The sequence below is a fragment of the Eleutherodactylus coqui genome, chromosome 3, assembly GCF_035609145.1.
Source record: "Eleutherodactylus coqui strain aEleCoq1 chromosome 3, aEleCoq1.hap1, whole genome shotgun sequence".
NCBI classification, from domain to species: Eukaryota; Metazoa; Chordata; class Amphibia; order Anura; family Eleutherodactylidae; genus Eleutherodactylus; species Eleutherodactylus coqui.
In genome coordinates, this window is record NC_089839.1 from 96,271,009 (window position 1) to 96,283,507 (window position 12,499).

Here is a 12,499-nt window from a genome sequence, read left to right on the forward strand (position 1 = left end):
AAATGGAGGAACAATGGTTCCCCTCGTTTAAAGAAGTTCTGTGTGCAAAGGTCAGTCCAGAAGTAAATGGCAACCATTTTTTGGGATAAGAAGGGAGTTCTGCTTGTGGATTACCTCCCAAAGAGTTCAACCATCAATGCAACATATTACTGTTCGTTATTGACAAAGCTGAGGCAAAATATTAGGGAAAACCGCTGAGGAAAGCTCTCCAAAAGGTGCCATCCTGTTGCCTGACAATGCCCAGTCACACACTGCACAACCACTGTATGCTTGAATGGAGTGACTTCACAAAGAGAGAGACGTAATTTTGATGGAGACTCCACGTTCAACATGAAAGGACAACCCATGAGGAGTAAGGGTGGTTTTAATCTCCCCACCCCCACCGCACATAAAATTCCCAATTTCTCGTGTCCACAGGAAGCAACTGATTACATGGACCACAGTGTATAATTGCAAGTACAGTTATATGCTTGTCAAGTCACAAGCCTTACCTTAATCTGTTAGTATAGGTGTCAACACAGGTTTTCATTTTTGCCAGCAAAGTCCCCACAGAAGCTTGTGACTCGGATTGTTCCTCCTCTTCTTCACCATTAACACCCGACAGAGGAAGCAGCAGAGGCACCAGGGCTACACATGAAGCAATGGCTCGGAGCAGCTCCAGCAAGGCTCGGTACAAGGGCACGTGTCTAGCCATGTCCAACACTATAAAAAAAAAAAAAGTATATTGAAAGTACTTAATAATAGTCTAAATGACCAACAAAGGAGCAGAAGTGAATGCTTACACCGAAGGTCCAGATGCAGCAAACTCCCCCGTATCTGCAGCAATTTACATTACCGTACATGAGCATGGGATTTTCTCATGTTTCATTCAAAAGGAGCACAAGCTCCGACATAACAGCTTGTAAAATGAAGTCTTATTTATAGTTATTCTATGTATGGAAACATTTCTGGATGTTCTCAGACCAGGAACTTTGCGATATAAGGCACTGATTTGAATTAAAGAACAGTCATTAAAATCCCAGGAAGAAATGGTTAATATAAGGAAAACAGAGGATATTATACAACAAATGGATTAGAAAAGACTTCATATTTACTATTTACTTCGCTACAGAATGTGTCCTTGAAGGAAAAAAAATAAAACAAGTCCCCTATAGAAACAGTGGAATCAGATTGGACAAGAGGAAAACGCCCTCGGATTTAAGCTGTGGGAGTACTGCGATTTAAAGACAATAGGTGCCTGCTGGTGATCGTGGAATTCCACGGTCTCCGTTAATGCTATATTAATGGAGACCTCCCACTGCACAAATCCGCGACAAACACAACATGCCGCGATGTATTTCCCGCTGTGTAAATCCGCGGTAGAATTCTGCCTGTGAGCATTGGCAGACAGCAAGCTATACGATTCAATAGAACCTAATAGCTGCAGAATTCACATGCCGATTTCCGCCGCGGGAAATGCGGTAACAATCCGTCCGTGGGCATTCAGTCTAAGGGTAATTTCACATCTGAATCTGTCACAGCCATTGAATGGCTGTGATTGGTTCATCGAGCGCTGGCTCCGATTGCCGCGCTCAACCAATCAGAGCAATCTCTTGCTAGAGGTGAGGGTTTTTCAACCGTTACCAGCAAGAGATGGTCTGTCGGAGGCCGACAACTACACCGAAGCCTGCAAGAAAGCTGGAGAGCAGCGGCAGGGACCCGGAAGGCGCCTGATAATTGAGTATTCTTTCCCCCACCCACTCCTCCTATAGTGTAGCTATGGCGTTTAGCGCTCTCAAAAACGCGGTACCAAGTTGTGCTGCGTTTTCAGCAGCACTGAAAACTCTGCCCATTCAGGTCAATGGGCGATGCACAGCTTTTAAAAAAGTGTCACACTAATCGAGGTAAAAAGCACCTACGTGAAGAGTGCCTTAGTTTTCCTTTTTTTTTTTTATTTAAAAATTTGAAGCAAACTGGACCCATAAACAGAGCTACATTTTTTGGCTCTCATTTTGGGCTCAGTTTTACTCACTTTTGTTCGCTTTTTTTTTCCATTCAGAAAAGTGCAAGAGTGGCTTTAACATTATTGTTCCCGTCCAAAAGGAAAGTGAACAGAAAGCACCTTTCTGGTTTGTTTTTTGCATTTAAGCCAAAGACAAAGGAAAGCAAACGGAAGGGATTCTGTCTGCTTTTAGTGTTAAAGGATCCTTTTTATCAGAACACTACAAAGCAACACAAGAGGTGACCTGAGAGGTACCAGGAGGTGAAGGGAAGCCCTAGGAAGGGGAGGGGGAGGAAGAAGCCCAGCCACCACCCACCAGTCAGGAGTGTGTATTGTGTGCATTGTGCTGGCTTGGAGGAAGAGCTCTGGCAGACCTCCCAGTGAGAAACTTGTGTGCAATGACTTGCATATCCAATAATCAGCTACTCTGTCGCAAAAATGGTATTGACATGCATGCATCAGTTCTGCTTCAACTTGTAATCAGTCCATGTCCAGTTAAAACCTGAGCAGTCTTAAAAGGACTCCAAAAACGTATGAAACCATCCTGAAATGAACAGTGGATAAGGTTACTCCTAATACATTTATAAAGTCTCTCTTATATCGTAGACTGTTTTATTTATGCCCCTTTTACATGGGACGTAAATCTCATGATTCTCGTTTACCTGAACGAATGAGCTGATGACGTCATCACTAGCTCGCTCAGACTTGGGCAACGGGTTCAGAATCCTGCAGCTCTCAATCAGCGTTTAAACTGCACGCTCAGTGCACGAGCCAATGCCTATTTTTATGCCGGCTGAAACTGAACGATGAACAGGCAGCGCACGATTCTCATTTGCCATTGGCTCGTGTTTAAAATGAACAATCATTCAGAAAATCGTTCCAACGAGTGAAACTGATAATAGTTCTGTGCAAACATAACATTTTTTGTTCGCATACTCAGAACCTAATGATAAAATTCACACCTGGACCCTCATGACATCCACTGGCATTTCTGATCCAATGCAGGTGAAGTGGGTATTTCAAACTCCATTCACGTGCAGCAGGAAAAACAAATCTGTGAGGATTAAAAAATAAATAAATAATTGTAGCATACTCATTTCTGTGGCTCTTGTAGCTGCAAATTAAGGTGGTTTCACATCTGCATTGAAACCTGAAACGGAACCGTTCGGCTTCGGGGATTCCCCTTTCTTGCTCCCCAAACAGAGCAGGAAAGCTGAATCCCCAGCAGTGATGAGAAAGCACCCTTATCCTAGTACAAATGTAGTTTAATCCTTCCATGGATAAGAAATGTAGTATCGGCCCCGGATTTAGGCTGTGCAGAATTTGGAACAACAAAAAATAAATAAATTAATTTCCTCGGTAGAGCCTGGAGACACTTAGGCCTCTTTCACACGAGTGCATGCTCATTAGCACACACTTCAGCACAACTTTTCTACACTATACTTTTCCCGTCGGTAGCGCATGTTCATTTAATGTGTGACAAAGACGCACTGATTGAAGTGGCCAATATGTCTAAATGAGTTCCAGATGTGTACTTTTTCCAGTAGAATTCCACAGGGTATTACGCACCTCCTTGAGTATTATGTGCGCATTTGCCACCATTGACTTCAGCAGGGACCTTTGGTGTGCAAATGCGCAGAAAAGGCGACCTTACTGCTTTTTTTGTGCAACCAAAATGTGTGTGCAAAATACGAAAATGGGAACAAACCTGTGGGTTCTATTCTCTGCGTATTGCGTGCATGAAATTGGCCTTAGTTAAGTATTTTTGCGAAAACTGACAATTTATTGTGTTCATATCCATTTCACGAACTGGTACATTTTACAAAATTGTCTCATTCAGGGGTGGAATTATCTATACAGATAACAGCAATTCTTACTGGAGCCACTTCTATATGGAGGCTAATCCCCGCTATGCTCCGTTGTCAATACCAGTCATTGCATTAGTAGCAGGCGGCTGTTAATAATCATTCTACAGGCCGGGTTGGTAATTCTTAGCAGTTTGACTTCTCCCCCTAGCTATGGCCCTCAAGCACCGCAAGTTATAAGTGAACGCAGGCAAGGAACAAAGGTAGTAAGTGCAGTTCACTGTGTGACTATTACATGCTGCTAAATAGTACCCAGGTAATCAATACCGCCAACATAGGCAGCTGTCACGCTACTGTACAGGGTATTTAGACACGCTGAGAAGAGTCATTCACCTACCGATAAGGAGGGGGGAATCAATGCCATACCGTCACTGCAGAACATGTTACTTATTTTATTCATATGTTCTTATATACACATTACATAACGGACCAGAAACAACTTCAAATCAAACTACTGCTGAAAATCTCCATCCACGTCTTCCTCCACATAACGCTTACCTTCCCAAAGGTTACACCAGAGTTGCTAGACGTCTGAACATTGTGCTAAAATAAGCACTCATCCAGCGAGTAAACCAAAATAAATTAAGGAGGATTTTGCTTATTGAAATGGCTTGTCTATTCAGATTGTCTCTTTGCCTAGATTTTCATGTTGAAAAGTGAGGAAAAAAGTAAGAGACTTTTACATTTTACACGAAAAAAAACACTTCTGTTTAAAAAAAAAAAGCCTTATATAGGAAATGCTTTCTTCATATATTTTATTCCTGATCACTAATACAAATTGATTTGGCCATTAGCATCTTATTCTCACACCGACAGAGGGTAACGGGACAGAAAATTACCTGTGCAAAAATTGAAAGTTCTTTCACCTTGCATACCCTCATTAGTTGGCATTAATGAATAATTTAACCCATTAAGGCCAAAACACATTTCAAAGACTATGAACAGAAAGAACAGCTTTCTAAATTCACATTTGAAAAAAATGAAGAAAAAAAAAAATAAAAAAGTTGCTCAAAATGATTGTGGTTACCTGTTCGGATAGACACAGGTTGGCGTATTAGAGGTGTATTAAATTGTATACCAACTACTTCCGGGCAAGGAGATGCATGCGTTTCAATAGTGCTCCCTCGAACAGCAGGTAATACTTACTATGTTGAAGTTTTACATGCATCCAAAGCACAATGCCGAAGCTGTATAACTAGTGCAGAAACAGGCAAGTAAATGACCCGCCATGTTCAGTCAGGAACTGCCAGAATGTTGGGATGATGAATGCAGGTAGCAAAATGTTAAAGAACAGGTCAAGTACAAACACCAGCAAAAAGTACAAGGGAATGATAGAACTAAAGTTAAAGAGCATAATTTGGAATAAGGGCAGTTTTACATCTGTATCGGAACCTCCGGCCCTGGGGTCCTGTTGCAGACTCGGCTGAAAATATAAGAAATAAGCACTGCATGCAGCGCTCCCCCCCCCCCCCCCCCCATCCAAAAGCCGGGCAGCTGGGTGGAAAGCAGGCAGACCCCCTTCTAGTCAATGGAATCTGTCTGGTGCTGTTCAGTTCCGTCCGGAGATTAAACTGTTCGGCTGCAGAGATTCCTTTTTCCTGCTCCCCAAAACAGAGCAAGAAAACTGGAATCCCCAATGCCGATTTGAAACCAACATTACGGCGTGATATCGGGTAGTTTTTGTAAGAGAGGATCCCAAGTGTTACCCATTGATTTCACTCGCATGCACACTGCACAGCATGCTAGGTCTTTAAGGTCCCATTGAAAACAATAGATGATGCATTGCGGGGGACGCAGAAAAAAAAAAAAGAACTGCAGCGACTTTTTACCTAGCAGCATCGCTGTCAGGAAAAAAAAAAAAATTGTTGTGAATTGATACAAGTTTCGCGCTCTTATGATTGTAGCCTTAGTTACACTCTTTGGGGAGTTAGAACATCACTGAAATCAGCTAAAATTGGCATATTTTAGAACAAACTGGTCATCCGTACACAGGTAGGTACTGTGCCAAAATGTATATAAGTTTCCTGTACTTTGCTTCTGACCCTTGATGTTACTTCTCCCCTATGAAACAGTTTTGGATAGAAGTAGTTTAAAAAAAGGAAAAAAAAAGCCAAAACGTAATGGGCTGTTAAATGGATAATATTGAGCAGCGCTAACTCCTTTTTCCAAATCGTTTAACAATTTGAATGCAGCTTAATTGGATGAGGACGACAATCCGGATACACTGAAGCCGTACAAAAGGAAACTCTTCAAATGCTCAAAGCACATTCTGCATTAATACCGATGCTGGTGGCTAAAACAAAATAAATCACTGGTTATTTTCCGGGGTTTGAACCATTTCAGCTTTGTATTATTCTAGATAATTCCCTGACAAGCGGGTGTAATCTTCCACGGGCTGGCATCATCTTGGAGTTAAGAAACTCATTAAGATTGCGAGTTGTGTAATAAGACGACACAGCGGGCCACTTGCACGAGTAACACAAAAGGTATAGCAAGCTACAGTACACCGTGAAACCACAGGCTAACGGCACAGCACAATACAACGCCTTCTCATTTCTAATTAAAAGCTTTAAACTCCGCACAGTTGCTATAGACACATAAAATAGCTCAGGTAGTTCGCTTCCTGAAGGGAGATTTTTTCCTCCTACCGTTGCTAAATAATTCAGCACTGCAGGCTTTCCCAGCCCTCCTCGCTCTACCTTTCCAAACATATGAATGTGGTTGCGTTCGCTTCTGGCCATCATGTCACTTCGACGGGTTTTATGCTCTGTTGCATTTTAAACTCATAAGTCACGACTCTTCGTCACAGGCATTTGCCGAAGTGTGTCTAAAGCATCTGAGATTGTGGCTCCCAGGGGCTCGGTTAATGTCTAGTGGCAGTCACATAGGGTTTGCCAACTTCTACGGAAATAAAAAAAATACAGGAGTGCTAACAAATACACGAATCATCATAGCCAAAATGGGGGAAAAAAACCTTAACATTTTTGCCTTTTTAGAAGAGTCTTTGTATTTTAAGATGTTAGCATGTTGATGTGGCATGTGAAAAAATAAGTCAGTTTTCACATCCTATATTGATATTAAAGGGATATTCCCATTAGACTTTTAAGGCACACCCACAGAATATGCCATGTGTGTCCCATAGATGAATGTTTGAGCTGTATACAGAGTTAAGGAAACAGCTGAGCGTGCAGCGCTACACAGGATCTGTAACTCCAATAGGAGTGAACGGCAGTTACAGACAAAGTAGCACAGCTCAAGTTAAGAAAACAGTGTAGTTCGCGGTGCTACTCTGTTTTCATAACTCTCATTCCCATCTGTAGAAGATATGGAAACAGTGTAAGAAATCCCGTCTGTCCATTTCCTTGGCTCCTGACCACCCCAATCACCTTATAAAAATTGGAGTATATCCACTACAACCATGATCAGCTGACGTGGGAATATCCCTTTCATCATACATTGGGATATGTAGTGATGAGGTTGCCATCACCACGTTTCGCAAGGAGAAACTGTTACCATTACAAAGCCAAGTCATGAAATAAAGTTGAGCTTTTAATAAATGGGGTTGGATAAGTAGAAATATAGTAGAAAGTTTCATAGAATACATGTAAGAACTTTTTTCCCCAAATATACTTTTGGAAAAAATCTAATTAATTCAGCAGCATGAGATGAGGAATGTCATGGCTGCAAAACTGGTTTTTGGCTACCAGCACAATCCTGTTGGGCCTCCCTCACACAGACATTTTGCGTAGCGCTAAACGCCACCGGGGGCACCCATTGTATTCAGTGGAGCCTCTCACACAGCCACTTGGGCGGAGTCTGCTCTGTTTTAGGGCGTTTAGCACTCAATGAGGAATGCTAAAAGTCGGTGTCTGCCACAGCGATGCAGCCGTCGAAAACGAAATAAAACGCGGCAAAGCGCCGCGATTTAAAATCGTGGCGCTTTCAGCAACACCTGTGTGAGGGAGGCCTTAGGGTTAGGAGACCCTCCTATAAGCACTTCTGCCGTTTTGCGGGCTCAGACAGTATGATTGTTTGCAAAGTACTAGATTCTCAGAGCAAACTACCAACATGCTGACCTTTACAGAAGTACAAAGATAGGAGTGGGTGAACATACCGGCCTCCCAACAGCCATAATCACTGTCACATCTGCTGTGATTGGTTGTTTGCTAATAGCTTATTATATGCCAATATGTTGATTAGGGTTCTAACTTTTTTTTTACAACCTCATATTCCTGTATCTTAATTTGATGCACTTTTGCCTAAAAACTAAGAATTTTATTATTTCGATATTTTTTCAGAAAAGGTCACCCTGAAATCATATCATTGGATATATGGATGTTTATGGAATCTATTAAGTTTTCATCCAACATTCTTTTTGGTGGGGAGCCACTTTTCAAAAAAGTGTTAGCGAGTCATGCAGCCTTGAGTAGGGGGTCTCTGCGAGGGAATCCCCTTCCTATTTATGGTCCCTGACTAAATTTATACTTAATTGTTTCATCAAAGAGTAGACTTCTACTTGATCAAGTAAGGCAACAGACTCTTTTATACTAATTCTCCACCGATTGGAGCGTGACCGCCATTTTGCAGCACTAGTCATTTATTTTTGTTATTCTATGCACAGCAAAATATCAGCCTTTTCAAAGTTCTACACTGATAGACTGCAAGGACAATAAGATGAATCATTGTGACAGGTCCAAATAGATTTAATGAACAGAAATAAGTAATATATAGCACAAAGATTTTACAACTGCAACGAATGGTTAGACGTGTCTGCAATGATTAGCTCCAATATTATAAATCATGTCACAAAGGAAATTAAACCATTCACACCATTTGCTACGTTCACAAAGCATCTCAATTAGAAAATCAGAAATCTGGAAAGTACATGCACATACAATGACGATACTAGCGTTAGTGACTTAAAAAAAAAAAGCAAATAAAGTAATGTAATCCATACATACAGAATAAAGAACAAAGCACAAGATGAGTGGCTGCAAGCAGAAGCAACCACTCATATGCTGCGGGCAGTTAGGAGAAAGGGGGGCGGGGAGAGAACGCGTAGGACTCCTTTTCTACCACAATATATCACTTTGAAGGCATAACATTCCAGATAAGTGTAGAGCCTACACATCATGATCACCTGGTTTTCTAACAAGTAGTATCAGGTACAGACTGTAGTGGACATACAAGAAAAACAGTAGTTTAATTTTTAGTCAAAGACCCTTTTATGGTATATTCACATGGGGCAGATTTGTTGCAGAAACGTCTATCGTTCCATGCATCTGAACGGGAGTTTGTAAAAATTCATAAAATTGGTACATTGAGACTTATGAAACAGATCTCATTGGCTGAAATTTCTATACTAAATCTGCTATTTGTGGAAACACCCCTAAAGTCTAAAAAAAGTAAATAAGTTTGAAGACTGTCCAGTCCTGACCTAAAAAATGATATGCAAGTTACTACCTAAAAGTTGTGATTACCTGACATTTATATATTCTTAGATCGTGCACCGTGGCTGCTTTTTAGCTTCATTCCATTAGAGCAGAGCTGTGATCTGTGACTAGTAGTCTGGGAGACACCCGCCGTCCTTCCCGTCTCATCATTGGTGCAGGCTGCTGCACCCTCCCCTTACAATTCTGCCTCCTTTGAGAGACTTGGGTAATTACACCGCAGTCAATCAAAGCCTCACCATGAAGTCAATGCAAGAAGAGATGATTTCTATTGCAGCAAAGGCACAATGAGAACAAGTACAGAGTAAAGCACCAGTATGAGGGGTGGAGGGGGGAATCAGTTAGCTGCCGCACATATATAGAGGAGAATGAGCCCAAGCAAGGCGAGCCTGGAAGGTTGCTTTAAGCTGCAGAAGCTTCCTCGGTTTCATTGTTATTTCAAACCACAAGATTCATTACAACTACAGGCGCTTTTGCAGCACGCCTATTGAATTAACATGAAGCACTGTGATATCTGGAACGTGGCTGGAAGAATATTAAGCAGCCTGTCTGCTGATCTCGTGACGCTTCTCCCCGATAGATCCAGATTAGCTGCTAATTTGTACTTCTGTAGACTGTACAATATAGTCTAGCATCCAGCTTGCCAACACTTGTGAGCCAAGGCCACCGAAAAAAACCGAAATACCTGGCTTTCATGTATAACGTTGAAAGGACAATCCCACAAGCACACAGATTACAGCCCGCTCCTTATTTATATTGTGCTACTTATACACAAGGATAAAAAGGAAGTTGAATCAGACTATACAAAACCAGCCTACACCCCCCCCCCCCCCCCCCCGCTATTGACAGCGCCTCCCTGTGGCTCAGTTTGACATGCAGCATACAGGAGTGCTGGAGTTGCAGATTCTTCATTAATATCATCTCATACATCCCTTTTAACCTCTTAGTGACTGCTAATACGTCTTTTTTTCCTTACTGACCTCATTAAACCCCTTCGAATTTAATTTTTCTACCACCTGCACACGTTATCTGCTGAGAAACAACCGGCACTACCTGCTGGCTAAAGCCAGTACTACAACAGGTAATGTGTCGGACAGGAACAGTCAAGCAATATAGCAATACCCCTGACGGACGTCTTCCGACATCAGAGCTGTAAAGGTCAAGTCATACTGTCAGAAGACGTCTGATGGATCAGAAAGGGTTAATAGACTTTAAATGGTGGCTAGGCCAACTACTTACAGCCAGGCTCCTGCACTAATCGCCAGATCCAGAGAATTTAACTCATTACATGCCACAATTAACAACTGCTGCAGCATGAAAGCAAATGACAGGGGTCTCCTCCCCTCACCATACAGTACAACTGAAAATTACCATTGGCAGAGGGAAGCCTGACAAAGGCCTCAACCTTTAGACCCCACCTCCGGCAGCATCTAATAGGCTGCTATCATAGGCTTAGCAGGATGCACTACATTAGTCCTTTTTCTTTTGTCTCCCAAAAACCGCAATAAACTATCCAAAATTCAAATGCACCTTAAACTGGTACCAATATAAACTATAAGTCATCCCGCAACAAAACAAGACCGCACATAGCTTTATTGCTTGAAAAATAAAAATGCTATGGCTCTTGAAATGCGGCGATACAGAGTCCATTGTTTTTCCCTAAAATGCCCTATTGTGCAAAAGTAGTAAAAAATTAAAAAAATATATAAAACTTGGTATCTCAGTAATCGTGCTGATACAGGTAGGAAAGTAATTGTTATTTTTACCGAATAGTGAAGAGCACAAAAACAGTACCCAGTTCACAATTAATAATTAACAGTTCAATAATTAACCTAATAAGGTCTGGATGTGTTCTTCTCCCCGCACTTTGCGCAGTGTTTCACGCTTCCCCTTGTGAATTAACATACCTCCCATAGACTTCTGTTGAGCCTCTGCTGCACAAACGCAGGGAAAAAAAATATATATTTTTTTTATTAAAAACCTGCTCACGTGATCAAATCCATTGAAATCAATGGGTTCCCTTCTCAGTATTTAGTGTGTGCAGATTTTGCGTGCGCAAATACCGTCACAAACACGGTCGTGTGAAGGAGCCATTACACCGAATGTTTCCCCATTCATCGGCTCGGCTCCTCCGGCTCTAGATCATCATGCCTGCAGTTTGGTCAGCAAGTTTCTGCTGACAGACTCCCTTAAAACAAATATGGGCTCGCCACTAAAGGGTTAATAAACTGGATAGTTTCAATTTTTCGTGTTAGATTTAATAATTTTCCCCTTGAATGCAGCGGCACTCGTCGGCCCCCACACCTCTCTAAACGTAATGGGATAATTGGCAGTTTTCATTCCTGCTTGAAAGCCACAATTACAGGGGTTGTACGTAATTACACATTTAGTCAGCCCCTTTATTCATCAAGAACAAGGGGGCTTTTACATTTAATGTGCTTCAAGTAGAAATCCTCCCCCTCCGCAAAGCATCGCAGAACGGAGAAGTGCTGTATACACGCACTGCGCTGCTCCTTCACAATGTTGGGGTGTTACCTTGCACGCTTCTACCCTTTAGCGCCCTATACTACAGTACCGCAAGAACACTATACATGCTTTCTTCTGGCTCTAATAACAGCGTTTCTATAAATTCACAGAATCGTGATGCAGTACTTTCATGTTTGGGTGTAATAAAGTCCAATAAAGAGAATTGCGCAAAACAACGTTAGACTAAGGCTGGCCTGACACGACTGGATTTGAATTGCAGTTTCCACGCTCGCCGTCCATGATAAACCGCAAGCATTGAAAAGCATGCATTTTTGATTTTTCCTTCACACTTGCAGACACAAATTGCGTATCCCCGCAATCAAAAGAAAAATCGCAGCATGCTCTATTTTGCCCCGGAATTTGCGCGGACAGCCCCCAATGAAGTCAATGGACACGTCCAAAACTACAGCCCATATGCAATTAACATTACGTATGGACTGCCACAGCATCGCTAAGCGACGGCACGGGAGATACAAAGAAAAAAAGAAACCCTGTATTGCAAGGCTCCGCGGTCATCCACATCGCAGGTACTTGCAGAATGCAGGGTCACATATGGGCTTCCCACATGAGGAATCAGACTTGTCCGTGCGATTCCGGCCTAAGGCCTCACACGTACAATGGGGAAAGCACTGCGATTTAAATTATAGGGCTTAGCCGCGTTTTACTTTCGGACGCCA

At 42.1% G+C, this 12,499-nt stretch overlaps 1 protein-coding gene across 5 annotated transcripts in view; it reads right to left on the minus strand.

Moving 5' to 3' along the window:
* The window catches only part of BIRC6 (baculoviral IAP repeat containing 6), a 240,121-nt gene that overhangs the window by 47,462 nt on the left and 180,160 nt on the right, over positions 1–12,499 (minus strand). For all 5 annotated transcript variants that reach the window (XM_066595893.1, XM_066595891.1, XM_066595890.1 and 2 more), the window contains one exon: positions 492–702. In XM_066595893.1, the coding sequence (XP_066451990.1) occupies positions 492–702 (211 nt within the window). The remainder of the gene's footprint in view (positions 1–491; positions 703–12,499) is intronic.